Genomic DNA, 26,754 nt, shown 5'->3' on the forward strand with positions numbered 1-26,754 from the left:
GGGGAGGGCGGGTGACCTGGGGATGTGGGGAGGATATGGTGAGGCCAGGTAGGAACCAGGGGGACCCCTGCTTATTCACAGAGCCAAGAACCAGACAGGACAGCCCTGGGGGAGCAGACCTGAGCCCACCACGGAGGAGAAGGGTAAAGGGCCTGGCAACTCCGGGGACAGGGGGTTTCTAACGGGGCAGTTTTCAGGGCAGACAGTCAAGGGCGTCAGAACTCACCGCATTTTGAGGGACAAACACGTTAAGATACAAGCAATCCTCGCTGACTCCGGGAGATGTGGGTGTCCTGGTGCCTGGCTGCCAGCAGCTGGCCCTGGGGATACAGACTCTGTGACTTCCAGGTAAACGGCCGAGGACACAGTCCTCATCTTCCCTTCTTGCCCACTGTCGGCCAGAACCCACTGCCCTGGGCAAATGCCCGCTGGGCCACCGGCTCTGCAGCACTTGGGCGGCTTCGGGCGATGGGCAAAGGGAGTGGCAGCACATGAGAGGAACAGCGGGACCCCCCCCCCCCCCCACTCTCTCTGCCGCCGTGAGCTGTGGACCGGCCCGCCAGCCAGCCATGGGAGACAAGGGACAGGGCTGGGCCAGCTGCCTCAGGGCAGAGCTGCAGGAAGGGAGAGCGGAGAATTGTGCTCTTTCCCAGGTGAACACATGCTTGGTTCGGAAAATGGCAAAATCCCCAGTGTGGCAACCGTTTAAAGCGGTGTGTGCGTGGGAGGCGGTAAGGGAAACCGACGCGGTGGATGAGGCAGGAAGTTAGGATTTGACGTTTTTGGTTTTTTTTTCCTTTTTCTAAAAACTCCTTTGAAGGCTGTTCCTATTGGGACGGAGAGCCCTTTTTAAATGTTTTTCATTCGCTCATGTGCTTTTTTTCCCCCTCTCTGCTGTATTTCTCAGCCCCAGCGAGTCAGCTATGGCCAGGGGGCTGAGTTCCAACTATTTGCAGACTAGGGCCAGCCATGTGCGTATCACACACACCCGCAGGCACGGCCCATAGCAATCGTCCGTGAGGACCCTTCCGAAGCCTCTCTTTCCTGGAGGCAAAGTCCAGGAACGTGCGTGCTGAAGAAGGGGGGTGCCCGTTGGCTGGGTCCCCGAATCACCGCATGGGGCACACCGGCCACTCCATCACCAAATTCACTTTACGGGAGCAAGATAATGGTATCCAGAGGGTTTATCTGTTAGCGCACCTAAGGCTGCCTTAACACACTTCCCCGCCCCCATTCACTACTCAAACCGGAACGCAAGGCTCTGTTACCGAGTCTCCCTCTGGAGGACCCGGACGGGAGAGGAGTTCTCTGAGCATTCACCAATATGTATTCCGCCAGATTCTCACCGTGGCTGGGTGGCATCCCAGGGCCCTGTCCAGTTCAAGGGCTCCGGTGCCCGGAAGCGGCTCTCAGCCAGGGGCGGGGAGGCATATGGAACTCCCAGGAACTGATCCACCTGCTTCCATGACGTGCCCACCTGGACGGCCCGGGACCTGCCCAGCAGCTGGCCGTGGGGGGTGATGGTCACAGAAGGTGCAGGTGTCCCAGAGCTGAGCAGAGGGTTGCCTGTCGGGAGGACAGTTGGGGGGCGGGGAGGGAAGGAGACGACAGTGGGTGCTGCATTCAGACAAAACACTGCTTTCGCACTGTAAAAACGTGGGTAGTTCGCTCAGACCCCAACAGCCTGAGTCCAGTCAGGTTACTTTCCAATGTGAAAAAAAAAATTAATAGCAAGTACAGCTGATGTTCACCAGACACTGAATGTCTGCAGCTCAACAGCACCAATCCCCTCTCTACGTGCACTGCCTCGCTGATTCTCCCCACCGGAGGCCAGGCAGAGCTTAACCCCGGATTCGAGCCCTTCCTCGGCTCGCTGGGGCCAGACGTGAGCTATCGTTCAGGATTACTTGGATTTTTAAAAAGAACAGAGGGATACAGAACGTGCAAGGTCTGGAGTCAGGCCCCACCATCGAACACATCAATTATTTCTGGGGCGAAATGTGTGGCTTACTCATACGAACAGGGATGAACAGAGCATCTGATTTCTTCAGTTACTCTCGGGCAGATTTGGCCACCAGAGAAGTTTGCTACAAATTCACACAGCCACAAAAAAAATTGTTTTCTAAGTTTTAGAACTTCAGGACTGCAGAAATGATGCTGAGGCACCGTGGGTCCTTATTTGCATTTCACTCCTAAGAAAACAGATTTAGGGGCCAAGGGTGGGTAGCTGCCAGGACATCAAGGTGTGGCATTCAAAGGGTTTCTGGCCCCCGACTGTGGCCACTGCCGGTTCACATGGGTCAAGGGCCAGGTCGGGGGCCCCTCTCCAGGCCACTGCGCTGGCCTGCAACACCCTCTCTCCCTTCCTGCGTTCCCCAGGTCCATCTGGCCCATCAGGTCAAAGTTAGCACCACCTGCCAGCCTGCCCCACCTCCAGCACCTTCCACCCCCTCCTCGTAATGCTCACCCCCCTCTCTGCAGTCCTTGCTTATCCCCTCCACCACATCTTCTTGCATCCATTGAGTCAGTCAACTTTTGTTGGGACCCTGGCTCAGGGCCAAATACCATCATCTGGGACTTGGAACAGGCCTGTGTCTGATTCCCCACAGGGCTTAGGGCCTTGCACAAAGGAAACGCTAAACGCTGGTGAAGAGATCTTCTATTTCTGTCACTGCGTGCATGTGCGTGTGTGTGTGTGTGTGTGTGTGTGTGTGTGTGCGCGCGCACGCATGCGCAGGGCGGGGGGAGAGAAATTTCTTATTATTTCCAGCAGGTGTGTTTGCTTTGCTCAGCTCCACTGTTGGCTGATTGAGAAAAGTTTTGCTGCTTGCTCTGCGGATCAGTCTCCACATACTGTTCCCATGAGGACAGGAGAGGAAGCAGACAGACAGGACAGATGTTTACCCCTTCCTCACGAGCGGGGAGTAATGCAGAGGTTCAACTGGAGGTGACTTTGTCCCCAGAGGGCATTTGACAATATCCGGAGACATTTTTGGTTGTCCTAAGGGTCTATGAGAGATGCCAGCTGCTGACATCTAGTGAGTAGAGGTCAAGGACGCTGCTAAACATACTGCAATTTTGTAGGACCGCCCCCACGGCAAAGAACGGTCTGGCCCCGGAAGTCCATGGTGCGAGGGTTGAGAAGCCCTGGGATGGCGTGTGTTCAGGACTTTCAGGCCACTGAGGAGCATCGTGAGGAGGAACCAGTGGATGGTCCGAGGAGGCAGGCAGACTTGGGCTTGATGTGATGCACCAGCTACTTGGGGAAAACTCCCTAATTCTTCTGACCCTCAATCTCTCCCTGCGCAAGAGGAATGGTAGCAGTCCCTACAATACATAGATGTTGGAAATAAATAACATGATGTCTGTGGTGCTCCAAGCCCAGTGCCTGCAAGTGGCAGGGGCTCCACAGGTGTGTGAATGAATGAATTGAAGGAAGAGAGGGAGGAATGAAGGGTAGGAGGGAGTGGGAGAGGGAAAAAAGAAAAGAGAGAGAGGAAGGGAGGGAGGGAGAGAGGGAGGGAAGGAGAAGGGGAGGAAGGAAGGAAGGAAGGAAGGAAGGAAGGAAGGAAGAAGGGAGGGTGGGAGGGAGGAATGGAAGGAAGGAAGGAAGGAAAAGAAGGAAGGAAGGAAGGAAGGAAGGAAGGAAGGAAGGAAGGAAGGAATGGAAGGAGGGAGGAAGGAAGGAAGGACGGGAGGGAGGGAGGAAACCATGAGTGAAACTTTGTTAAAAAACACTGCAGTCCTGGTAGGAACTCAATGGAAACTCAGGATGGAAGCAAATGGTCACACGTTTTAATCTGGTTCTCAGCCCACAGCTCCTTCTCGCAAGACCTGCTTCAGCTGTAAATCGCAGGATCTCGGGCAAGCGCTCAGGACTGAGGGTGGTTAAGCACCAGAACCTTCAGACTCCATCCCTTTCCTTTGCAGGAAAATAGCCACATTTCATGAACGTGGCATCTCTGAAGGAGGAGCAAAGACAGAAAATACAAAAGCTAAAGACTGTTGAGGGCACGCAAGCCTGCTTTCTCACGGACAGTGGTATTCAACCCTCCCTCCAGACGCTGCCCAGCGAATCCCAGACGGAATGAGCTCCGACATGGGGAAAACGTTAGATGTGCAGTTCTCTCTTTTGAAATGGTTTGCAGAAAATGATGGACTCTTTCTAGAAGAGCCACATATTTAGGCCACATGACCACTTAGCTTAAGAAAACGATCAGTAGCCGTATGTGTGCACGAGGTGCGAGCGATGCCTGTGCCGAAACACACGGGCAGGCGTCTTCAGCTGGAGGTGAGCTCTGCACACCGAATTTGCATTGCACAGAATTAACAGGGAAACAGTTTAATTTGTTTTCCAGAAGCTAAACCTCAAAGCTAGGCATCTCTCCTCAGCAGGATTACCGTGCGGATTAGCTACACTATGGGTGAGATAGACTACTGCAATCTAACCTGACTAAATAGTATAAATGTCTATGTAGGTGAGGAGACTTGAGACTAGAGGCCCAAGACCACAGCATATGGCAATCAAAGCCCTCCCAGGCCTGGAAAGCACCCCCAAGGTCTAAAGGCTGAGGGAGGGGAGGGGACAGAGGGAGAGGATATCACTGGATCAAGACAGGCCTGGGAACCACCAGTGCTCTAGGGCAGGGTGGGGCCAAATGCAGCTGGTGCCTGGTTTTGTAAATAAAGTTTTATTGGCACACAACCACACCCACTGATTTACGTATTTTCTGTGGCTGCTCTTCCGCTAAAGTGGCAGAGTTGAGTAGTTGGAACAGACGCGTAGAGCCTAAAATATTTATCTGGCCCTTTACGGAGAAAGTTTGCCCGTCTCTGCTCTAGCAGATAAGATGGCAGAAAAAGGCAACATTAAAAAAACAAAAGTTATTAATTCCATCCCATAAGCAGGTCTAATGGGGGAGGTGCTTCCCCCAGATCCCCAGCTCCCACGAACCCTGTTAAAAGGTTCTTAGATGTCTCAGTTAGTGATGGATTTCTAGGTTGCTCTCCCCTTGCTGGCTTCATCCCTGTATCCCCAGCACCTAGCACAACGTTGGAATCGTAACAGCACCTCACTGGATGCTTTTAAATGAAACTGAGCCACAAAAAGCTGCCCTCCCCATGGTGACTATGATTCGGTAGTGAGGCGAGGTGGTTTAGGGCGAGCAGATTGTATCTAGAGATAGGAAACCTGGTTCCAAGTTCCCATTCTGTCACGGCTAGGTGTGTGAAATCGGAGAGGTGGGTACGCTGGGCCAGAGTCTCTTGATCACTAAGATGGGATGAAAGCCTTATCTTGCTGTCTCAGGATTGGTATGAGGACCAGCTGAGAAAAGGCACGGGACAGAAGTGTCTGAACTATAAAATGATCATAAATAGTAGCCCATTTGATTACTTTGCTACGAAACTCAAAGGCCAGTGGCTTCCATATCTCGGATAAATGAATAAAGGCGGCACAGAGAAGTTCTAGCTTAGAAACAGGGTTTCCAAAAAACAAACAACCCAGTGGCGAAATGGGCAGAAGACATGAATAGGCACTTTTCCAAAGAAGACCTCCGGATGGCCAACAGACACATGAACAGATGCTCAACGTCGCTCCTCATCAGGGAAATACAAATCAAAAGCACGAGGAGATCCCACCTCACACCTGTCAGAATGGCTAAATTAACAATGCAAGAAACAACGCGTGTTGTTGATGAGGACGAGGAGAAAGGGGACCCCTCTTGCACTGGTGGTGGGAATGCAAACTGGTGCAGCCGCTCTGGAGAACAGTATGGGGGTTCCTCAAAACATTAAAAATAGAATTGCCCTATGACCCAGCAACTGCATCGCTATGTATTTATCCAAAGGATACAAAAATGTTGATTCGAAAGGGCACAGGCACCCCAGTGTTTATAGCAGCGCCATCGGCCATCGCCAGACTGTGGAGAAAGCCCAAATGTCCATCGACTGATGAATGGGTAAAAAAGATGTGGCATATATACGCAATGGAATATTACACAGCCATCAAAAAAATGAAATCTTGCCATTTGCAATGATGTGGATGGAGCTAGAATGTATTATGCTGAGCAAAATAAGTAAATCAGAGAAAGACAAATGCCATATAAACTCATTCATATGTGGAATTTAATAAACAAAACAGATGAACATACGGGAAGGGGGAGGGAAGAGAAGAGACGGAAACAAACCACAACAGACTCTTAACAATAGAGAACAAATTCAGGGTAGATAGAGGGAGGTGGGTGGGGGTGGGCCAGATGGGTAATGGGTACTGGGAGGGCACTTGTCATGATGAGCTCTGGGTGTTATATGTAAGTGCTGAATCACTGAATTCTACTTCTGAAACCAATGTTGCACTGTATGTTAACTACAATAAAATAAAATAAAATATAATATAATAAAATAAAATAAAATAACCATAATTGTATATGTGTGTGTGTATGTATGTATGTATGTATGTATGTATATACACATACAGGGTTTTCATCTTCCTTCAGTCCATCCCAAATGAATGCCATCTTGCCCAGGATAACTTTGGCCAATTTTTCCTTAAGAACCTCAAAAGCCACTGCCCACAAGTCACCACATGCTTGGACGATCCCTCCCAGCTATATCCAGGCCCTCAGAAATAGCCACAAAGACACAGGCTGGGACTTACTCAGCTTCCGGTAAATGTGGGTGGCCTCTTCACGGAGCAGAAGCCGGCAGTTCTGGGCCTGCAGGCTATGTGTGCAGATCTGAGTATCAGCATAGAATACACACCTCACAGCACCAGGTCGGGTCTGCAGAGTGGTGACGAGGCAGGCCTGGTGACGGGAACATTCTACGGAATAAGAGAAGAGTGAGGCTTGGGCCTCAGAGATAGCACCTCAGCCATTCTTCCGTTCGATCAGGCATCCAATCGTGCATCTGGGAACCCATACATCATCTATTCATCCGTCAGTCCACCCATTCATCCAGTCGTGTATCTATGAATCCGTGCACCTGTCAGTCTATCCATCTAATCATGTATGCTTCCATCCATCCATCCATCCATCCATCCATCCAATTATGCATCCATCTATCCATCCATCCATCCAATTATGCATCCATCCATCCATCCATCCATCCATCCATCCATCTATCCAACCAATTATGCATCCATCCATTCATCCATCCATCCATCCATCCATCCATCCATCCATCCATCTATCCACTCATGCATCCATGCAACCATCTGTCCATCCATCCATCCATCCATCCATCCATCCATCCATCCACCCATGCATCCATGCAACCATCTGTCCATGCCTCTATCCATCCATCCATACATACACCCATACATACATACATATAATCACTTACTTATTCATTTGAACATCTACTATACATCCCTGGTACTGTGCCAGGGGCTGGAAATAGAATTGTGGTGGGGCGGGGGGGGGGGGGGGGGGTAGAACCCAACTCTTCTATAGATCTATCTTCCACACAAAAATCAGGTTTGGGGTTGTTTATTTAATTCACAAATGTGCTCCTGTCATTCCCTTGTTTGAAGCAACTCCCTGGCTCCCCACTGGCTTTGGGATTAAGTCATACCAGACAAAGCTCTCCATGCTCCAGCCCTTGTCTTCCTCTTCAGCCTTATCTCCCTGTCCAGCTCCCCCACCATACCCACAATTTTCCACCAGGGATTATGTCATTTTCCATGTGCACCAGGTCCTGAACTAGATAATTTAAATTATTCATGGCATTAAAGATTTTCAGTCCTAAGAACAGCTGTGAAAATGGTGTTGACTCATTTACTTGGGCAAGCTGTGAACTGTCTAAGGGCCTCATTCACAGCCCAGTCTGTGCTATGGCAGCACACAGAATTGTGCAGTGCACAACCTGTACATCTATACACGGCCCTTTCTGTAAGATGTGCATATTTCTATCCAACCCTGCCGGTGAGGGGATTCATGGAATCAAAGAATTGGAGGAGTATGAATGTTATTCAACCTCAGACTCTTGCAGAAGAGAGAGTCTTTGTAGAACATTTTTATCACATGGTTATCTAGCTTTTGTTTAAATACCAGTGACCAGAAACCCTCTAAAAGAAGTATGTGTCTGTGGACAGCTTTGCCTATTAGAAGCTTCTTTATTTTGTATTGAAAAATATCTCTTGAAATTTGAGTTTTCCCCATAGGTCTTAGCTTCGCCCTGTGAGCCTGGCCAGGACAAGTACATTTCTTCCTTGCCATGATGGCCCATCTATAATCTGAGGACAGCTATCCCGGCTTCTGCTCATCTCCTCTGTCTCCGACTAGCCTCCTAGATCCTTCCTCTCATCATCTTCTGACCTGGCTCAACGTTGTTCTCTTTCTGGCCAGCTTACTCCCTTGGAGACCTTGACTATGGTCCGCCCTGCAGGAGGATGGGGGTACTACAGAGGAGGGCGCACCCAGAGTCTGTCCCCAGGTTCATCCCTTCCTGCCCAGCACGCCAGGCCATCTTGGGGTCTCCCACGTGCTTCCGACGTCAGGACGTTGGCAGCGCTGTGTGAGGCCCCGTCCCAATCAACCACCCTACCTTGGAGGGAGGGAGGGGTGGGAAACTCCCCTTACCCAACAAACAGAAGTCTCTGGCATCAGAGAAGTCCCTGGTGGCGGCAGTGCTAACGTGGGCAACATCAAAGTTCCTGATGGACGGGTCAACAACTGCTGCGGAGAGGGCCAGGGACTGCCAGGAGCCCAGAGCGACTAGGAGGGAGAGCAGGGGACGTTAGTCACGTGCAGCTTTCCATGTTGTGATGAGAAAGACAACGGGGTGCCACCTGGCACCCCGAAGAAGCAGCCCCAGGGCATCTTCCCTGCGGCCTCCATTCTCCTGTGACCCCGTCCCTTGATCCATGTTTCCATCTACAGTGATTTAGTACAAGTTTTTAGGAGCCAAGTTCTATGCCCAAGTCTACGGATATGAAGATAAGACAACAACAACAACAAACCATGGCTGTTTCTATTAAGAAGCTCCCAGTAGAGCGCGGGAGAAGTAAAACAGAGGAGGCCAGCATCGTAACGTAGGTGTCACGACTCAACAATCAGAACGAAGCTAGGTAACAATGACAATAGCGGATGTAGGGCTTCCCAGACACGGTGTCACTTAATCCTCCCCAAGCCCTCGAATGGAGCAAAGACCACTGCCTTCATAACGGACGTTGTGGCGTGCAGCCCGGGCCACCTTTCAGGACCCAGCCTCTCATCTCCCCAGCGCTGGGAAGCTGGTGTCTGGGGGCTCTTAGCCGCGTCCCCTCCAGGACCTGCCTGTGATCTAGGTGAGCCACCGCCCCTCTCAGGGTCAGCCTGTGTCCCCAAACTAGTCCGTGTGGGTGCGCACAGGCCTGCCCCAAGACGGGATGACTCGGCAGGGCCAGCCCAGCTTCAGAGCTCACCAAGGGATCCACGGGGCCGGGGTTTGGTCGGCACAGAAGCCCTACGTCTCCCGCTGCCCCCTCGCTTCCTTACAGGTGCCACGAGCCCCGCGCACAAAACATCCTGCATGCAAATCTCCATCACTGAGTTTGTTTCCTGGAAATCAGCAGCTAAAACATCCTCTTTAAAGATGAAGGAAATGAGATGCAGAGACGTTAACTGGGCTCGCCCCAGAGAGTTCCATTCTTCAGGGGTGGGGCGAGAGCGAAACCCGGGCTTTGCATGCACACAGCCCATGCCCTCCGCGGCTCCAGGGCGCTGCCTCCCACCATCTGTACATCTGTCACACCAGCAGGGAGGGACTCAGGTGCAGCTGTCAGACATATGGCTTGGCACGGGCGAAGAGACCTGCCAGAGCAACCAGTGTCCCTGTGAGGACAGAGGTGACCCTGAACGGGGACCTGAAGCTTCCACTATGAAGGAGGACTGTGGGTCTAGGTGGATGAATGCATTTTTCTGTCCACAAAGAGCACTAAAATGGGCAAAACACTGCCTCCCAACCCAGCCCTCCGTGATCGCTGGGAGCACTAACTCTAGCATTCTCCAGATCTGTTTGGGGGGTGCATCACTGATCGTTAATGGAGAAAAATCTATGTGTTCATTTACTTTTCCTTTCTGTCTCTGGTTTCGTTGTCAGAAGACCACAGTGGTTCTATCCCTATAGTAACTACTTGTGACCATTTATCTTACTTGGGCTAGCAGAAGAGCACGGCCACCTTAGGTGTAGCAATTTACAGTTTGCAAAGTGCTGTCACTTATCAGCTAAGCGCTTTAAGGGTGTGAACCCAGTGTCTCAGTTTTCCCATCTGCAAAATATTACGTTTGATTCCCACGGAGCTCCGCCTGAGTGGTGGGGTAGGGACTCCAAGGCCTCCTTCACAAATGAGGAGTCAGAAACAGAAAGGCTACGTGACTTTCCAAGTTGAACTTGACCAAGCCAGACACAGAACCAGCCCTCTTGGCTCTCGGCCAACACTCTTTCCACCCCCTCCAAGCTTCCTAAACAGCTGAGCACCTTTCCTGGAAAATTGTCCCCAGGTATGAAAAGGTCTTTCTCTGGGACAGTACCACGCTCTTAGCTATATAAGGAAGCCTGTCATTTTTATCTCCAATCTGCCTTTGACGCCCAGGGCGCTAAAATTAGAATGGTAAAACAACCTAGACCACACCTTTTTCTGCTTAATAAAAAGAAAAAAAGAAAAGAAAAAAGAGAGTAAAAGGGTTTATCCAAAGAAGTCATCAAATAATGATACGAGACTTCTGATGGACTCAGCCGGAGAAGGTGAACCCCCTCCTGGAGCTGTGGGGCCGTCCTCAGAATCCAGAGCCACGTCTTTCTGACCTTGGGACCCAGCTTCTCTGCCGCAGACCCCGGGCTCTCATTTTCTTACATGTCCTCCACGCGTTACTATTTTCATGGTCAGTACAAGTGGCGTTTTTGCAACATGACCAAACTGAGCTGCATATTTTTAGGCAATATGCAATATGCAATCTCACAGAAGACTTATGATGGGTTGCAGGACCATCCTGCCAATTACGGGCTTAAAATGGAAGCCTTGGCCGCACTCCGTGTTTAGCTTGATGTCTGGGGGAAAGCGCTTAGAATTGAAGGGTAAATTTCATCTCTAAAGTGAGAGTCCGCTCATCCGTCGCCACCCCAGGGCCTGGAGCCAAGTCTCTGCCACACCCTTGTCCTGTCCCCTTCCCCCCAGCTGGCGGGGACCCTAGGACGGGCGGCTGCTGTTGTGCAGAACCCAGCGCCTGGGGCTCATGAATCTCATGCAAATTCCGAGAACAAGTTCTTTGTGCATGTAAACCTACGATATAGCCTGGAAGCTGGGGGGATCTTGGAAGCATTTGGGGAGGGGGGGAGTTTACCATCAGACCCACCCAAAGGGTGTTATCTGTGGCATATTGATGAGTTTCCTTCCTCCCCTTCTGTTTCAAATATATTTTATACACTGCAATGCCAGCATCACCTTTAAAAAAAAAAATCTCCCCTTGAATTTGAAATCCCACGTGTATCATATATTAAGTACTTACATATAAATGAATTTTGTCTGCTGGGTAACCTTTTCTTTTATTCATCTGTTTGTAAATTCTAGCCCTGCCCTCATGCTGCTTTAAGCATTTTATCACCAAAGCCTTCCCAGATTAGTTTCTCTTTAAAAAATATTTCTTGGGGTGGCTCTGTTGGGCATCCGACTTCAGCTCAGGTCATGATCCCGCAGCTTGTGGGTTCAAGCCCGTGTTGGGCTCTGTGCTGACAGCTCAGAGCCTGGAGCCTGCTTTGGATTCTGTGTCTCCCTCTCTCTCTGCTTCTCCCCTGCTCACTCTCTCTCTCTCTCTCTCTCTCTCTCTCTTAAAAATAAACATTAAAAATAAGAAGAAAAAAAATTTAAAAATATATTTCTTGGCTATTTTTGGCTACTCATTCTACCAGATGAAATTCAAAGCCATTATATTAAGTTTCAAGAAAGCTCTTTTGGGATATTAATTGGAATGTCCTTCAAATTAAAAACGAACTTGGGAAGATTTTAGATTGTATTATGTTTAGGGTTTGATTTCATTAAGAATGGAATGGAACGTTTGCCCCATTATATTTTTAAAACAGTTACTGTTGGCGTAAAGGAAAGCCCTTTATTTGTGTGTGTTTATTTTCTAAAAGGATCCTGAACTCCCTCAGTGTAACTTGAAGACATGGTTGAAGGGCAGGCTCTCGTCCATGGGGCTACTTTGGAAATGGGGCCCAAACTGGATTGCAGATGTAGCAGTGACCTGCCTCCGGGGGTCTCTGGTTGAGCAGTCCTCTGCGGTAACCAGTTGAGTTCTAGATTTGTCCATTTATTCAACAACCACTCGGCGGCCTCCTCCTACATTCCAGGTGCTAGACCTGATAGCAAAAAGGTAGAGCCCGGAAAAATGGGCTAATTAGCTAAAAAGTTTAGGATCCTTTCTACTTTCCATCAGTAATTCTCAAACTTTGGTGAATACAAAGAACTTGGTACAAATTCCACAGCCCAGGTGCTGTGCTGTCCCCACGTCAACGAGCCTTCGCCTCTGTGCTCCTTACTAGTTTTCCAGGTGAGTCTGACATACAACCAAGTTGTGAAAATTGCCTTCCTCAGTTTCTGAAATATTCCTTTTTTTTTTTTGGCCATTACTGATGGTGAAACTGCTTAGGCTGGTGAAAAGAGACAGTTCTGGGATCCAATCTCACTCATCCTGATGCTGTGTGTCCCTGGGCAAGTTCCTTAACCACTCTGAGAAACTCCATTCTTTAAAAAACCTCATGTCTTTGTCTTAAACATTGCTCTTTCTCTGAATCTCTAATAAACACAATGCCTTCAAGTGAATATGGCATGTGACCACTAACATCCTGGTGTAAGTGTGCTCATCAGCCTCTTTGCTTGGAGCCCTTCTGAGTCGGCCTCAAGATACTAGTCCCTTCCCCCAGAGCAGAGGGAGGGAAGTGGGCAGAGGAAAAGACGAAGGTTGGCTCCCCTAGAACGACCGCCCAGCCTGGTAAGAACGGATGCCTCCTGGGGTACCCAGGGCTTGGCTGCCCCACAGCCCCATGGGCGTGTGCTCTAGCTGTGCTAGATTCTGCTGCCCCCAGGGAAACTCCCCAGGAGCCACTACCGGGAAGGGGAGAGTACAGGGGAGTGATGAGCCTGCCCCGAAACTGCCCGAAGCCAGGCGATGAGTGAACATGTCAAGCAGCTGTAAGGAATGGTGGGCTCTGAGCGCAGGTCATGAATGAGACCTACGTGGTGAAGCTTCCGGGTTCCCTGAGTTTATCCCAGATCCCCATCCAACAGCTCCGTGAATTTGGGCAGCCCCCTCCTTCTCTCTGAGCCTCTGTTTCCTCCTCAGCAAACCGGGGACACCCTGAAAACCTCCTCCGAGAGCGGTAGTCAGAAATGAAGCCACGGGGGTAGGTGACCCCCCTGCCCCCCACCACGCAGGTGCAGGGGGCGGAGCTTAGTGAACGCAGCCAATCGCATCACCTCTGAGGCATCTCGGTCTGTTTTCTCAAAAACTATGAAGGGCTGAGCCACACCCAAGTATGGGGGGTGAGGGGGAAGTTCCTGAAGGCGTATAGGAGCCCAAAGCACTGCCAGTGACATCCTGCCCTCTTTCCAATCCCTGCTCCTTCTTGCCCCACCCCAGCCTGGTCCCTGGGCATCTGGCTTCCTGCCCATCCATCCCTCATTCTCTGCCCTCTGGCCGGGTGACTCCTCCGACTGGTCATAGGCACAGTAGAACCAGCCAGCGTGCCTGCCTGACTACTCACTGGGCCTCAGTTTCCACAGCAGATCCGCTGCTGAATACAGCAACAAGGTTTTATGAGCTCAGCACAACCCAAAACGAAACCCTCACTCAGCCCTCCATGCCGGTGTTTACCCCCACGTGGTGTTCTTGTTCCTCAGGAAATCCCCCCCCACCATGCCCCCCCCCCACCGACATCCTACGGTCCTATGGCCTCACCTTGCCCTGTCCCTTCTGCCTGCTCGGCCCCTCTGGGAACAATTCCTTTTTTCCCACCCAGATTCCAGCCCCCTCGGTTTCACTCCGCCTACCGACACCTCCCTCTGGCCACTCTTGCCCCTCTCGAGCCACCGTCGCGCTGCAGCCAGGGCACCCCCCCAACCCCATCTGACTACGGCACTCACTGCCCACGGTCCTCGGGGAAACAGGCAAAGCCGTGGTCGGCAGGGCACGCTCACTGCGGAGTCCAGCTGCATGACACCCCCCACCTTCGCAGGGGGCGCCTGGGTGCTCCCCGCTCTCGCCCACACACCAAACGCGTCAGATAGGGACACAGAGCCACAGGGAGGAAAGGTCACAGGGGACTCTCCAAGGTCACAGGGGAATGCTCAGGAGCTGTGCGGTTTCGCCTCTGCCTCACGATAGCCTGGGGCCCCCTCAGTGGGGTAGTGACCCACAGATCAGCCCTCCTCGCCAGCAGCACGTGCATTCTATCCCCATTTCACAGAAGAGAAAAGTGAGTCCCAGAGAGGGCCGACGATGTGCTCCAGGCCACACAGCTAAGAGGTGCCGAGTCAGCATTTGAGCCTTGGTCAGCTCTGTGGCCTGGCATTCTACCGCACGCCGCAGAGTTGTTGACGTGGATGGGGGCAGAGCGGAGGGAGGGCGGAGGGCAGAAAGCAGCAGGTGGCAGGGCGGACCCCTCCATGACTCTGGGGCAGCATGGGCTGCAACCTCGACATAGGTCGGCCTCCAGGAATATCCAGCTACTTCTGCTCCCTTCTGGAAAACACTGTATTCCCTTCAAATGTAGACTAAGTAAAAACAAAATCACAAGACTCCAGTATATTTGAAATTTTCAAATATATGGAAAATCATGGTTAATCCTGTTCTGTTTTTCTTCCCTCTCTCCCCTTCCTTCCTTCCTGTATTCCTTCCTACCTTTCTATCCCGATACCAGTTAAAGGAGGAAATGCTTGATTTTGATTTCAAGGCTTAAAGGGTTTTTTCAACCATTAAAAATAGCTTTACCCTAGCCACACACACACACGCACACACACGCACACACACATATGCCTGCAAACCTATGCTACTACAGAAGGTACGGGTCAGTTGCTGGCTGGCCGGGTAACCGGGTGTCAGTTCCTGCTCTGGCCCTCCTTTCTCTCATTGGAAAACTGCGGGCGTGCTCACCAGCGTTTCCGAAGCACATCAAAGTGCAGACATATCAGACCAGTAGCAAATACTCACCTCTCCCACCATTCAAATAATCACAGACCCATTTTGTCAATGAAAAGATCTAAAAAAAATAAATAATGAGTGCAAGCTCTATAGCATCTGAAAACACAGGATTCGCTCTATTTCTCTCGCACTCAGAACCAAAAAGAATTCCCATCAGCCCCTCGGCACTTATCAAAGTGATGGGCGCTGAATACGGAGAAAGCCTGAGGAAGGCTGGAGGCGGTTTCTATGCCCAGGCCGGCTGGCTGGGGTAAAACATCCAAGTTGGAAGCCTTTTGAGCAGGAAGAGTATTTCAGGCACCAGGAAGGCACCACGACCTTGAACGGGAGCAGGCCGTAACCGACCATCTGATCGGTTCCGGCTTTCACAGCTACACAGCCACAGGCGCTGTCTGCTGAGACGACCCCCCTACGCGCAGTCATTATGGGACAGGACTAACAGTCAGACATCCTGATTTCTCACCAGACGCTGTCTTTCAAATGAGAACCACATCATACTGGGCTGTTTTTGCCCTTGCTAGCCCTCAGAAAAAAACCAGATGTTCTTTTGATTACAGAGAGACAGTGGGGGAGATAGAGAGAAAGAGAAAGAGAGATCCGTGTTATCATGTGATGGCTTGAAAGATACAAATAGGACCTGAGGTGCCTGTGGGTCTGGCATTTCTTCAGGGAGAAGCAGCAGACCCCTCCAGGCCTCTTTTGCAACGTATAACGCCAGAAAAATACCTAGAGACATGTTTACTTCTGTTCAGCCTCCAAATCGCCATTTATGAGCTCTCCAGGCAGCCCCAGCTTTGTCTTTCCCTTTGCATCTCCAGAGCTTAGCCGAGGGATGACAGTGAGTCCTGTGGGTTGGAATGTGTTCCCTCAAGAGTCATACTTTGAAATCCTAACCCCCAGTCATTGGTAATATGACCCTATTTGGAGATAGGCTCTTTGCCGAGGTAATCGAGTTAAAATGAGACCATGAGAATGGCCCCTAATCCAGAATGACTGGTGTCCTCATAGAAAGGGGACATTCGGACACAGCGTGGCACATTCGGGGAAGGCGATGTGAAGACACAGGGAGAAGACGGCCGTCTACAAGCCTAGGAGATGGTTCTGGAACAGAGCCAATGCTCGTGGCTCTCTGAAGGAACCAGCCCTGCCCATACCTTGATCTTGGACTCCAGCCTCCAGAGCTGTGAGAGAACAAATTCCCCTTGTTTCAGACCCAGTCTGCAGCATTTTGCTGTGGCAACCCTAACGGATTAATCCGGCGGGTGAATACTCAGTAGAAACATCCTTTCCTTGATTCACAGACAGTCTCCTGTGCCTCACTGTTGTGCCCAGACATGGAAAAGCCAGTCCCGATGATAAGACTTACCATGTAAAGTAATACAATTACAGTGGCCAATATTAATATTAAGAATTTCCTATTTACTAGACACACCGCAATGTGCTGTATGTGTTGTTTTGTTTAATACACGCACGACTGTGAACATGGCTTTGCGGTCACCTCTGCTCAGAGAGGCGGCATTCCATGCTCTTTTAAGTTTATTTATTTATTTTGAGAGAGAGAGCGTGCAAGCAGGGGAGGGGCAGGGAGAGAGGGAGAGAGAGAATCCCAAGCAGGCTCCCCACTGTCAGTGCAGAGCCCAATGAGGGGCTCGATCCCACAAACCGTGAGATCGTGACCTGAGCTGAAACCAAGAGTTAGATGCTTAACCGACTGAGCCACCCAAGTGCCCCTGGCATTGCATGCTTTAAAGAGGGATCATTCCGGAAGCATTCTGGCTGGCTGAATCTTGGCTCTGCCTACCACCAGCTCTGACTTTGCATAAATTACACTCTAAGTTTCAAACGTTATCTTGTGATAACTGGAACTATGAACTGGAATAGTCATGTCACCTGTGTCCTAGGGCAGAACTTCCCATATGTTAAGGGCCACAGTCTGCTACTGATCCTTCTAGCCTCCCTGGGGGGCAGGGGTGGAGGCAGCTAGGGCGGGTCCTCTCACCTGGCTATCTGAATGCAGACGTCATCATCCCCAATGTGGGTCATGGCATGAAAAAGTCAGTGTCCAGTCACCCTCTGGACACAGGGTGAGGGCTGAATGGATTAATCCCTGCAAAAGGCTTGGTGCACAATAAGTGCTCAACAACATTTATTAAAGACTTGACGCCCTTTGTCTCAGCCTCCAAAGCCAGAGCTCCTCCCTCTAGGCCGTGTTGCTCAATGCACAAGGGCATACATATATGAAATAAATAGGGCGTTGTAGGGGTGCCTGGGTGGCTCAGTCGGTTGAGTGTCTGCCTCTAGATTTCAGCTCAGGTCATGATCCCAGGGTCATGGGATCGAGCCCCATGTCAGGTTCCATGCTTAGCGTGGAGCTTGCTTAAGATTCCCTCCCTCTCTCTCCCTCTGCCCCTCTTCCCCTCTCTCACACAAATAATAATTTAATAAAATAACAATTAAAAATAATAATAATTAAAAAAATATCAATAATAACAATAAAATAATAATAATTGTAAATAAATAATAATTGAATTATTAAAATAATTAATAATAATTAAAATAATAATTAAAATACAATGCAATGAAATAAAATAAAATAAAATAAGATAAGATAAAGGCATCTTCAACCAAACCACAAACATCAATAGCACTGATATGACTGTTGACACTCCCTCACCTCCCCGGTCAGGACTATCACACAATGGGGCAGAGCTCCAGCCTTGTGGCCCAGGAGGACCAGGAAAGACCCAGTGACACAGTTCAGGGACTTGGGATAAAGAGAAGACAACCATTCTTCAGGCCAGGCCAGGGGCCGGCAAGATTTCTCGGTTAGAGGCCAGACAGTAAACATTTCAAGCTTCGCTGGCCACGTTTGTTCTCTCTTGCACATTCTCGTCTCTACCTTTTTATACAATCCTTTAAAACTGTCCGAGGCCCTTCTTAGCTCACGGGTTGCACAGCAGCAGGCTGTAGGCTGTGGGTTGCCAATACTGGGCTGTCAGGGCCGTGGGCTTCAGATGCACGTGGCACGAGGGGTTGGGGCGGGGGGCGGGGGGGAGGGGGTCTACGTTCTGGGACCCAGAACTGCAACAGGCAACTTGACAAGGAGTTTTGTGCTTTCTCCAGAAATGAGGGCTGGGCTGGGAGACGTCATCTGGGAGGTAAAATTGCTTTTTTGCTGTGTCGATGGGTGTGCTTCCTAACTCTTTTACAAAAAGATGATGATTCGTTTGCTTTGTTTTTTCAACATTGTTCTTATTTGGTAGAATGAAAAATTGGCAACCGTGACCTGTCCGAGAATACAAGGTAAGCCACTAATCCAAGAGGAGAATGTAAGCCCACCTGTCTTCTCCACACCCACGTGGCCTCATCTCGCTCCGGATCCAGCCTCCTGCTGAAATCATGTCACTGCTGTCACAGCTGACCCCTGACCCTAGCTCTCCCCTCCCCAGTATTGTGTCCTGGAAACCAGGGCCCTTACCATGGTCCTAATGTCCCCTTTCCCCTGCTTTGGGTCACAACCTCCTGACTATGGAAACTTCTAGTCTTTCTCATTAATTACCCTCAATAGGGCATGCCTGGTCATTCGACCACATTCTTCAAATTATTTGCCATAATTTTCAGCTCACAATTTTCATTTCCACCCAGACCCTGCTGAAGTCTTGGGTGAGTTTACCATCTACGGGGACTGTCGATGGTCCACTCACCACTCTGGTCTGTTTCCTGACCCCTTCAGTCCCAGAGACATTCATGTCTACTCATTCCAGCCCACAACGCCCACGGCCACATCCACACCCTAAACCAGCTCCCGACTTCCGCTGTGATGCCGCTCTCCTCCCCCCTCTAGGGCACCCGTCTTCACAGGTCTGTCCGAAGCCAGGGCCACCCACTGGTCCGCTTTTTCAACTTCCCTTTTGCCAGTGCCCTCAACCCCGTCTTCCTGGTTGGATTAACCCAAGGGACTGCTTTGTCTGCAGCTTGTCTTGGTCAGCTGAGCACAACTCAAGCCACTTCCCCGGACAGATCGGCACCTTCACAACTTCTGGATCCCCAGCCTCACCTGAACCGTCAACACCTTGGCACCCTCGTCCTCACCTCCTTCTGTTCTCTCTATCCACCACCTCTGGTGCCTGTTGCTCCGTCCAGGCCCAGCGCCGTCACAGCCCCTGCACCTTCAGCAGGTGCCCGACCTCTCGCCTCCCAGAGAAAAGAGGGACGGTCCTCAGCATTGTCCTCAACTCTGTGTCCCCCTCTCCACTCTCTATGAATCATCCCGTCTTCTTTCTTTCTTTCTCCTAGACGGAGGAAGGATGGCTGTTGGGACGGGTTCCCCCATCTGTGTTCTAGAGCTCGTTCTTTCTCACCGCCCCCCCAGGGGCATCCGCAACCAATTACACCCCCAGGCCAGTCCTGCTCCCACCCCTCCTCTGTCTTCGGTCCATCCCTGGACACTGACACTTGACTTAGCATAAAAACACACTCAAATGCCCCCCTTGAAAACAAGACGTTATTCTACCCCACAGTTTCTTACCTTGGGAGTTAGATTTCCAGGGCTGATTTTCTGAAAATAGAGGCAAAATCTGGTATGTATGGAGGGGCATACTGTTTCAATACATTATCGGGGGTTCACGACCCAAGACAGATAGTTACCAACGAATGGGCCACCTTCTCCTTTAGCTGTTAATCTTGCTCTCTCTTTATTCAGAGCCAACATTCTTGGGAAAAGCTTGTAGCTTGTACTTTCTCAAATCACTACTATTTCGCTTTTTCCCTCATCATCCCACTACATTCATAAAGTGTTTGCCTAGCCCAGTGAATGTCTGTAGTCCCCATCGTCCTTGAAGTTGTTGGTCACATCTCCCTTCCCTGGTTTCCGTGACACCCCACGCCACCAGCATGCCTCCTATCTTCCTCCTGCTTCCCCTGGCTTCTCTCCTTCTCTTCCCTTCCGTGCTGTTGTTCCTCAGGGGTCTGTCCTTGACCTTCACTGTTGATATCCGACACACTCTCCACGGGCAATCTCACTGTCCCCATGACTTTAAATACTGACACACTGATGACCATCAGCACATCTCCAGGCCGGAAGCTTCACCCAAGCGCCATGCCGAGACAGTCCGTGCTTAGCAGACCCCTCCCAGCAGGTGGCCACGATGTATCCCAAACTCAGCCTGTTGAAAGCTGAGGGCTTACTCTTACTTCCATCTTTAGCCACGGTCTTCACCTGGTTCCCTTCTTACACTCTCCATCTCGGGAACTGGCCCCGCTACCCATGGGACTGCCCAACCTGAAGTGTTAAATGTTGTCCCCGACTGGTGTTCAGGTAGACTGAATGTCCACCCAGAAAGGACCTGATAGAAGGAAAATTAAAACAAATACTCTTTCGAGTCTAAATCTCAGGTTCTACCATCATAAGTGGACGCTCTCCCCGGAAAACACATCCAGCCAAAACATGGCCTCCAACGTTTCTCAAGATCTGTCTGCTGCCTCCCTTACCTACCTCCTCAGTCACATCTCTCTTCCTTCTACTCCCTACCACCCCAAATTCACGTCTGGAGGTCTAGGCAATCACCCCGTGTTGTACGACGTTGTTCCTCTCATCTGACATATGCTTGGTAAATGAAGTCAGTTTATTCACGCAGTGAACTCATGTCATCCTTTAAGACGTAATTCAGATGTCACTCCCTACGCACACCCTTCTGAGGCTCCCACCTCCACTACCGCCAGCCTGTTCCACTGATATGTCTACTGTTCCACTAATAAGTCTACTGTTCTATGGATAGACTGCACTACAATTTCCTTATGTTTTCTATCTCTGTTAAATTATGAGCTCCTGGAGACCAAAGACTCCGCCTCAGTTTTCATTGCTTGTCTGAGCCCTATCATAATAGTATATAAAAATCTCGGGGCGCCTGGGTGGCTTGGTCGGTTGGGCGTCCGACTTCGGCTCAGGTCATGATCTCACAGTGTGTGAGTTCGAGCCCCGCATCGGGCTCTGGGCTGACGGCTCAGAGCCTGGAGCCTGTTTCAGATTCTGTGTCTCCCTCTCTCTCTGCCCCTCCCCTGTTCACGCTCTGTCTCCCTCTGTCTCAAAAATAAATAAACGTTAAAAAAAAAATTAAAAATCTCAACAATAGAAATAGTAACATAGCCGTAGGTGGCACTTGTTAACGTTCCGTGTGCTGACAGGAACAATAATATCAATATTTTGCGTGTATTTTGCGTCCTAAATGTGTATTTCATGAATGAATTGATGAAGTTCCTTAACTGGTAAAGAATGAATGGGATGCCAAGTATTTTTTATCTCTATAAAGATTAATACTATGATTATTCGCCTACCACAAGACCTCAAGTGGATCAGTGGCGGAACTGATCACCTAGGAAACAAATCATGGTCCACCAATTTAATAAGATCTCACTCTTCTGTGGTACATTCCAGTTGATGAAACATTTCATTGACACTACAAGATGTAATCACTACATCAGCCTATGCATCAACGGTATTACTGTCACTCTTTTTCAAGGGACTGAACTGAGGCTCCGAGCTGGTGTAGGACGTGGCCACAGTCACCGCTCGTGGTTAGCAAACCAAAGGCTTAACAAAGACTTCCCCCTCCCAGTACCCACTTCGCCACAGCTACCCCTCTCTCCCCGGGACTCCACTTCAGAGACAAAGTGGTTCCCTTTCTTGGCCTGTGTTTTGCAGGCAAAGGTTTCCACAGACATCTGAAATGGGCCAGCCTCTGCCGAGGTTATGAGCTGTGGATGGGTGAGTAATCATCTTTTACACCACTAACTTCAAAGACACTGCTGGAGAAAATTCCTAACTAAGAAAAAGACAGGCACGTGGGACCAGCCTTGGGACAATCCTCCCTCCGTGTCCTCCTGACAAATTACTAAGTTCATCACAAGCCAAATTCCTACTGGAAATTCAAAGGCTCGGGATAAACCTGATTTCTCTCTGAGAAGGTTGACTCCTATCAAATGGACCCCTCCAAACTCCCCCCCACATACAAAGGCGACCGGGGAGCTGGTACGATAACGGGGTTTTCTGGGAGCATGTGAACTCTTTCTTGGGGTCATTGCGTGTGATCCTGGGTGCTGGATGAAACTGCCGAGATTTAGAGGCATAAATCCATATGGAGCACCAACGTGAGCTAATCAGAGAAATTCCAATAGTGCAGAGGTGTTTTTGGACAAAGAGCATCAGGCAGAGGCTGGCCTGACCTCTCAGCGGACTGTGGGTAACTCGCCCAAGGTCACGCAGCTGGTCTGGACCCAGGCGGGCAGACTCCTGAGGCTCTACTCTGCCTTTCGGGGCACGGTGGCAGTAAGGGCAGCCACGGCTGTCACCACTGTCTGTTAGGTACTGCGTGTGACAGGCACTGTACTAAGCACTGCCCTCCATGCTTCATCCAAATCTCACGGCCACTTGTGGAGGCAGGGCTATTAGGAAGTCTGCCTTAAGGATGCTGAGGCTCAGAGCAGTGACATGACGTGCCCTGGGTCACACAGAGTAAGAACAGAACTAGAATTGAAACCCGGATTCACCCCATCCATGCCACAGTCTCTCTGCTTCACTGCTCCTACTTCTACAAACATCTGCCCAAAACTGCTTGCCTGTGCGTAAGTTATCACAAAAACAGAAAAACAAAGGCCACGCCTTAAAGCACAACGGAGCCAATCGTCAGAATTACAAAAACAGAAAACTCAGAGGGAAGCTTAGAGGCCATTTAAGCCACCTCCTCACACCGCAAGGGCATCTCCAACAGGCTCGACTACTCCAGTGATGGGGAGCTCATCACCTCAATCCCCGTCAGAGCGAGATCACCAGTGCCTTCTCCTTTCATCATCTGACCCCATCTCCTTCTCGCCCCATCCCTCACTGGTCCCCTCAGGATGCCAGACGCCCCGATCCATACTGAAGGCTTCCCTCAGTCCCTTCTGAGCTGGGCCCTCTCGTCTCCTGGACTTTGCCCATGTAGGAGGGAAGGTGACTGCCTCCTTCATAAATCAAATCCCACTCCTCCAAGGGGGTCAGAGGTCAGAATTCCGCGGAGACTCAGCAGTAGGGATGAAGAAAATGAGGAAAGAATGACCACAGAATCGTTAAAACAAAACACAACTTAATATAGCACTAGCCGCTTAGAACATGGCATTACTATCTTGAACCAACGGTTAATATTATTATAATCCATGAAACTAAAGGAAATCTACCCCTGTGGATGGACTGCAATTCAGGGACGGTTGGGTTCACAGCCCGCTCTGCAGAGTGACTTGAGGGGCTCTAGGAAAGGCAACCTGTCTAAAACACTTCTCCTAAATACTGGTCAAATCGTCTGAGAAACAACCATTTTCTGGTTTATCCGCTTGTTGAAATGTGAAAACTCTTGTAGAAGATATATTAAAGTAATATCAAGTATTTGCAGCGTGAATTATTTTGTCAACTCCTCAACTCCATTTAAATGTTTTACTCATTTATTTTGAGCGAGGAAGGGGCACAGAGAGAACCCCACGCGGGCTCCACACTGCCAGCGCCGAGCCCGACGTGGGGCTCGATCCCACGGACTGCGAGATCATGACCTGAGCCGAAATCAAGCGTCGGTCGCTTAACCGACTGAGCCCCCCCTCCCCGGGCGCCCCAACTCCACTGGGTCTGACGAGAGTTCTCTAGCAGAGCACTAGGAAATAAAACAATAAATAAGCAAGGTGCATCTCCTCCGTGACAGCTAGCTGGTCAGGGCTGGTTTGAGAGTGGGAGGGAAAGAGGAAAGAGGAACCACTTCTGTCGTCAAGAGAGGCCTGCCTTGGGATGGGAGTTGCAGCGGGGAGGTGGGGTGCTGAGAAGCAGATAGTCATGAGTTTCCCAGAGTGGGTTGGAGGCCAGGAATAGGAAGGGGGGAAAAAATCAGGAGGAACCAAAAGCTCCCTCCACCTCACAGTTTTGACTGTGCTCATTTTTTATCGGGTAGTATCTGATTGATTCCAGGCTGAAAATATACCTTCTATAGCTAAGCAAGACACTTGAAAGAAATCTTTAAAGCTAAAGCCAAAACAACTGAAACCAAAAGGTAGGTCTTAAGCTGGCATATTTTCTTCTTGGTTCTGTCTCCCTTAAATTTGATTGAACAATTCCCCGACGGACCAGGTACACAACTGGTACTAACCATCCGGGGAGGAAGTTTCTGACGAAAATCCTAAGTCTTCTCCAGCCCCTAAGGTCTAACAAGGGTTCAGGACACAATCAATCAGCAAACATTAATCCAGTGCCTCCTGGGCTCGCCATGTACAGCTGAACAGGTTGTACACTGTACTATATCGCAGGGGCAGCTTTTATAAATATTACATGTGAAAGAGATCCCTTAGAACGGGCAGCACTTGACCTAATTTAGCTGTTCCAACACTGCCACCTTCACCAGGCACCGGCCGAGGGATTTTACACAGCACATCTCTTTCAAGCTTAATAACAACCTCATTGAATTAGGCATCATCATCTCCATTTTGAAGGTGAGGCACCTGAGACTCAGAAAGTTTCTTTAAATTGGTCAAGATCGTTCATTTATACACCTTTCCAACAAACACTGAACCTCTGTTAGCTTTAAATACTAACCTAGAGCAAACTGAATAAATACATATTAAACCTAACAAATTCTAGGGGCGCCTCGGTGGCTCAGTCGGTTAAGCATCCGACTTCGGCTCGGGTCATGAGCTCATGGTTTGTGGGTTCGAGTCCTGTGTCAGGCTCTGTGCTGACAGCTCAGAGCCCGGAGCCTGCCTCAGATTCTGTGTCTCCCCCTTTCTCTGACTCTCCCCTGCTCGCCCTCTGTCTCTCTCAAAAATAAATAAACATTAAAAAGAATTTTAAACCTAACAAATGATAAAGAAAATAACAGTCAGTGTCCACTATATATCAGGCACCGTGCTAAGTATGACGGATCAAGCCACAAGTTGTGAACTCAGTTTCTGGGAGCACGAAATCTGGCAAGCAAACAGCAGTGCCCTCATTCATTCAGTAAATACCTTGCGAGCACTAACTAGGTACCAGGGAACCTTCTAGGGGCTGAGGCTACAGCAGTGAATGAGACACTGAGCCCCTGTCCCATGCAGTTTCCCTTCTGGGGGAAGGGCAGACGAACATTCAAGACGTAAGCAGGTGAGAAAATTTCACAGCAGACAAGAGAGCAGGCTGACGGAGTGGAGAGTGCCCAAGGGGGCTGCTTTGATGCGGAGTTAGGGGTGATGTCAACTCAGAGAAGGGGCCCCACGGAAACGTGCTAGGAGGAAGTCCCATGGTGCAGGGCTGTCTGTGGGCTCTGCTCACTGCCGTAGCCCCTGCACCTAGCGCCTGGCCCAGGGGAAATGCCCACTAACCACTTGCAGAATGAATGAGCAGATAGATGGGGGAGTGGCGGCCAAGGCATGAGAAAGCATAACCGTGGCCCCGATCCTGCACCCCAGCAGCTGGCGCAATGCTCCCTCCCGCATCCGCGGGGAGACGTGAAACTGACCACCTGGGGGCCGCTTTCCTCACATCTCCCGTTTCCTTCCACCCGCCGCTGCTGTGGTTCCTGTTTGCCAGCTGTGTCCTTCTGCTCCTCAGCCCCCGGGGGTCTCGGAAGGGAGATCGGGGCCGGGGTGGGGGGGGGGCGGGGTGGAGGGCTGCTGCTAGTAGGAAGCTGTGCCCGGAGCCCGCTCGGCCCTGCTAACTGCAGCTGCCCAGCCAGCGTGGCCCTGTGGGAGAGGAGCCTCCAGGCTGCACGCCCCGCTTGGGGAGGGAGCTTGTCCCGGGGGCACGAGACCCATCCCCGGACAGCAGTTCTCAGGGGGTGGCTGCAGACTCTGCACTGGGAGCTCCCGCGGCGGGTGCACACGCACGGAAACCCTGTGCGGCTTTGGGACGGAGATGCACGTTTTCCACAGGCTTTTGGAGTCGGTGCCTGCTCCCTGGGGCCTTCTAGCCCGAGGACCCGAAAAATTAAGAATTAGCCCTGGTGTGGGTTGCCGTGTCAACAGTCTAGTGACAGTGCACCTGCACGGTCTGCAGGGGCCCCTGCGGAGCCCGTTAAAGCCCTACAGCCCTGTGGAGCACGCTGTGACGTCAGGAACGAGCGGGTCTGCCCGGCTGCGGTGCGTGCTCCCGGCAGGCTGGCCCTGCTGCCGGCCCCACAGGGAGAGTGGCCCTCCAGAAGGTCATGCCCACATCCCCGTGTCGCCGAAATAAAGGTGGAGAACATGTGAAGGTCATCCCAGCATCCCTGAAAGCCCTTGCCACTGAGACCACTCTGCAGCTCACTGTCTCCTCGGCCAGCCCTGCACCTTCCCTTTTCCCCCTTTCCCCCCCGTGGGTGCCTTTGCACCTCAGTGTCTGGCTCCTGGGGAACCCAGCCAGCCACACTCAGCAGAGCGGGGAGACTGGGTTCGAATTCGGACTGGGTCTGAATCTCTCCTATTTGCTAGCTGTTTGAACTTGGACCTCTCTGAGCCTTAGCTTCCAGGCCTGTAGGATGCACATAGTCGTGCACACAGGGCAGTCGCGAGGGTTAAAATACGGAAAGCATTTAGCACAGTGATTGATGCGACA

General features: G+C 50.7%; 1 protein-coding gene across 1 annotated transcript in view; it reads right to left on the bottom strand.

The window, feature by feature from the left end:
* Positions 1 to 26,754, bottom strand: part of TG (thyroglobulin) — a 149,598-nt gene that overhangs the window by 11,264 nt on the left and 111,580 nt on the right. The window contains exons 36-39 of the mRNA XM_049633747.1: positions 8,583 to 8,717; positions 6,659 to 6,823; positions 1,347 to 1,566; positions 227 to 320 (exon numbers count right to left, since the gene is read on the bottom strand). Of these exons, the coding sequence (XP_049489704.1) occupies positions 227 to 320; positions 1,347 to 1,566; positions 6,659 to 6,823; positions 8,583 to 8,717 (614 nt within the window). The remainder of the gene's footprint in view (positions 1 to 226; positions 321 to 1,346; positions 1,567 to 6,658; positions 6,824 to 8,582; positions 8,718 to 26,754) is intronic.

The sequence above is a fragment of the Panthera uncia genome, chromosome F2, assembly GCF_023721935.1.
Source record: "Panthera uncia isolate 11264 chromosome F2, Puncia_PCG_1.0, whole genome shotgun sequence".
In the NCBI taxonomy this organism is placed as follows: domain Eukaryota; kingdom Metazoa; phylum Chordata; class Mammalia; order Carnivora; family Felidae; genus Panthera; species Panthera uncia.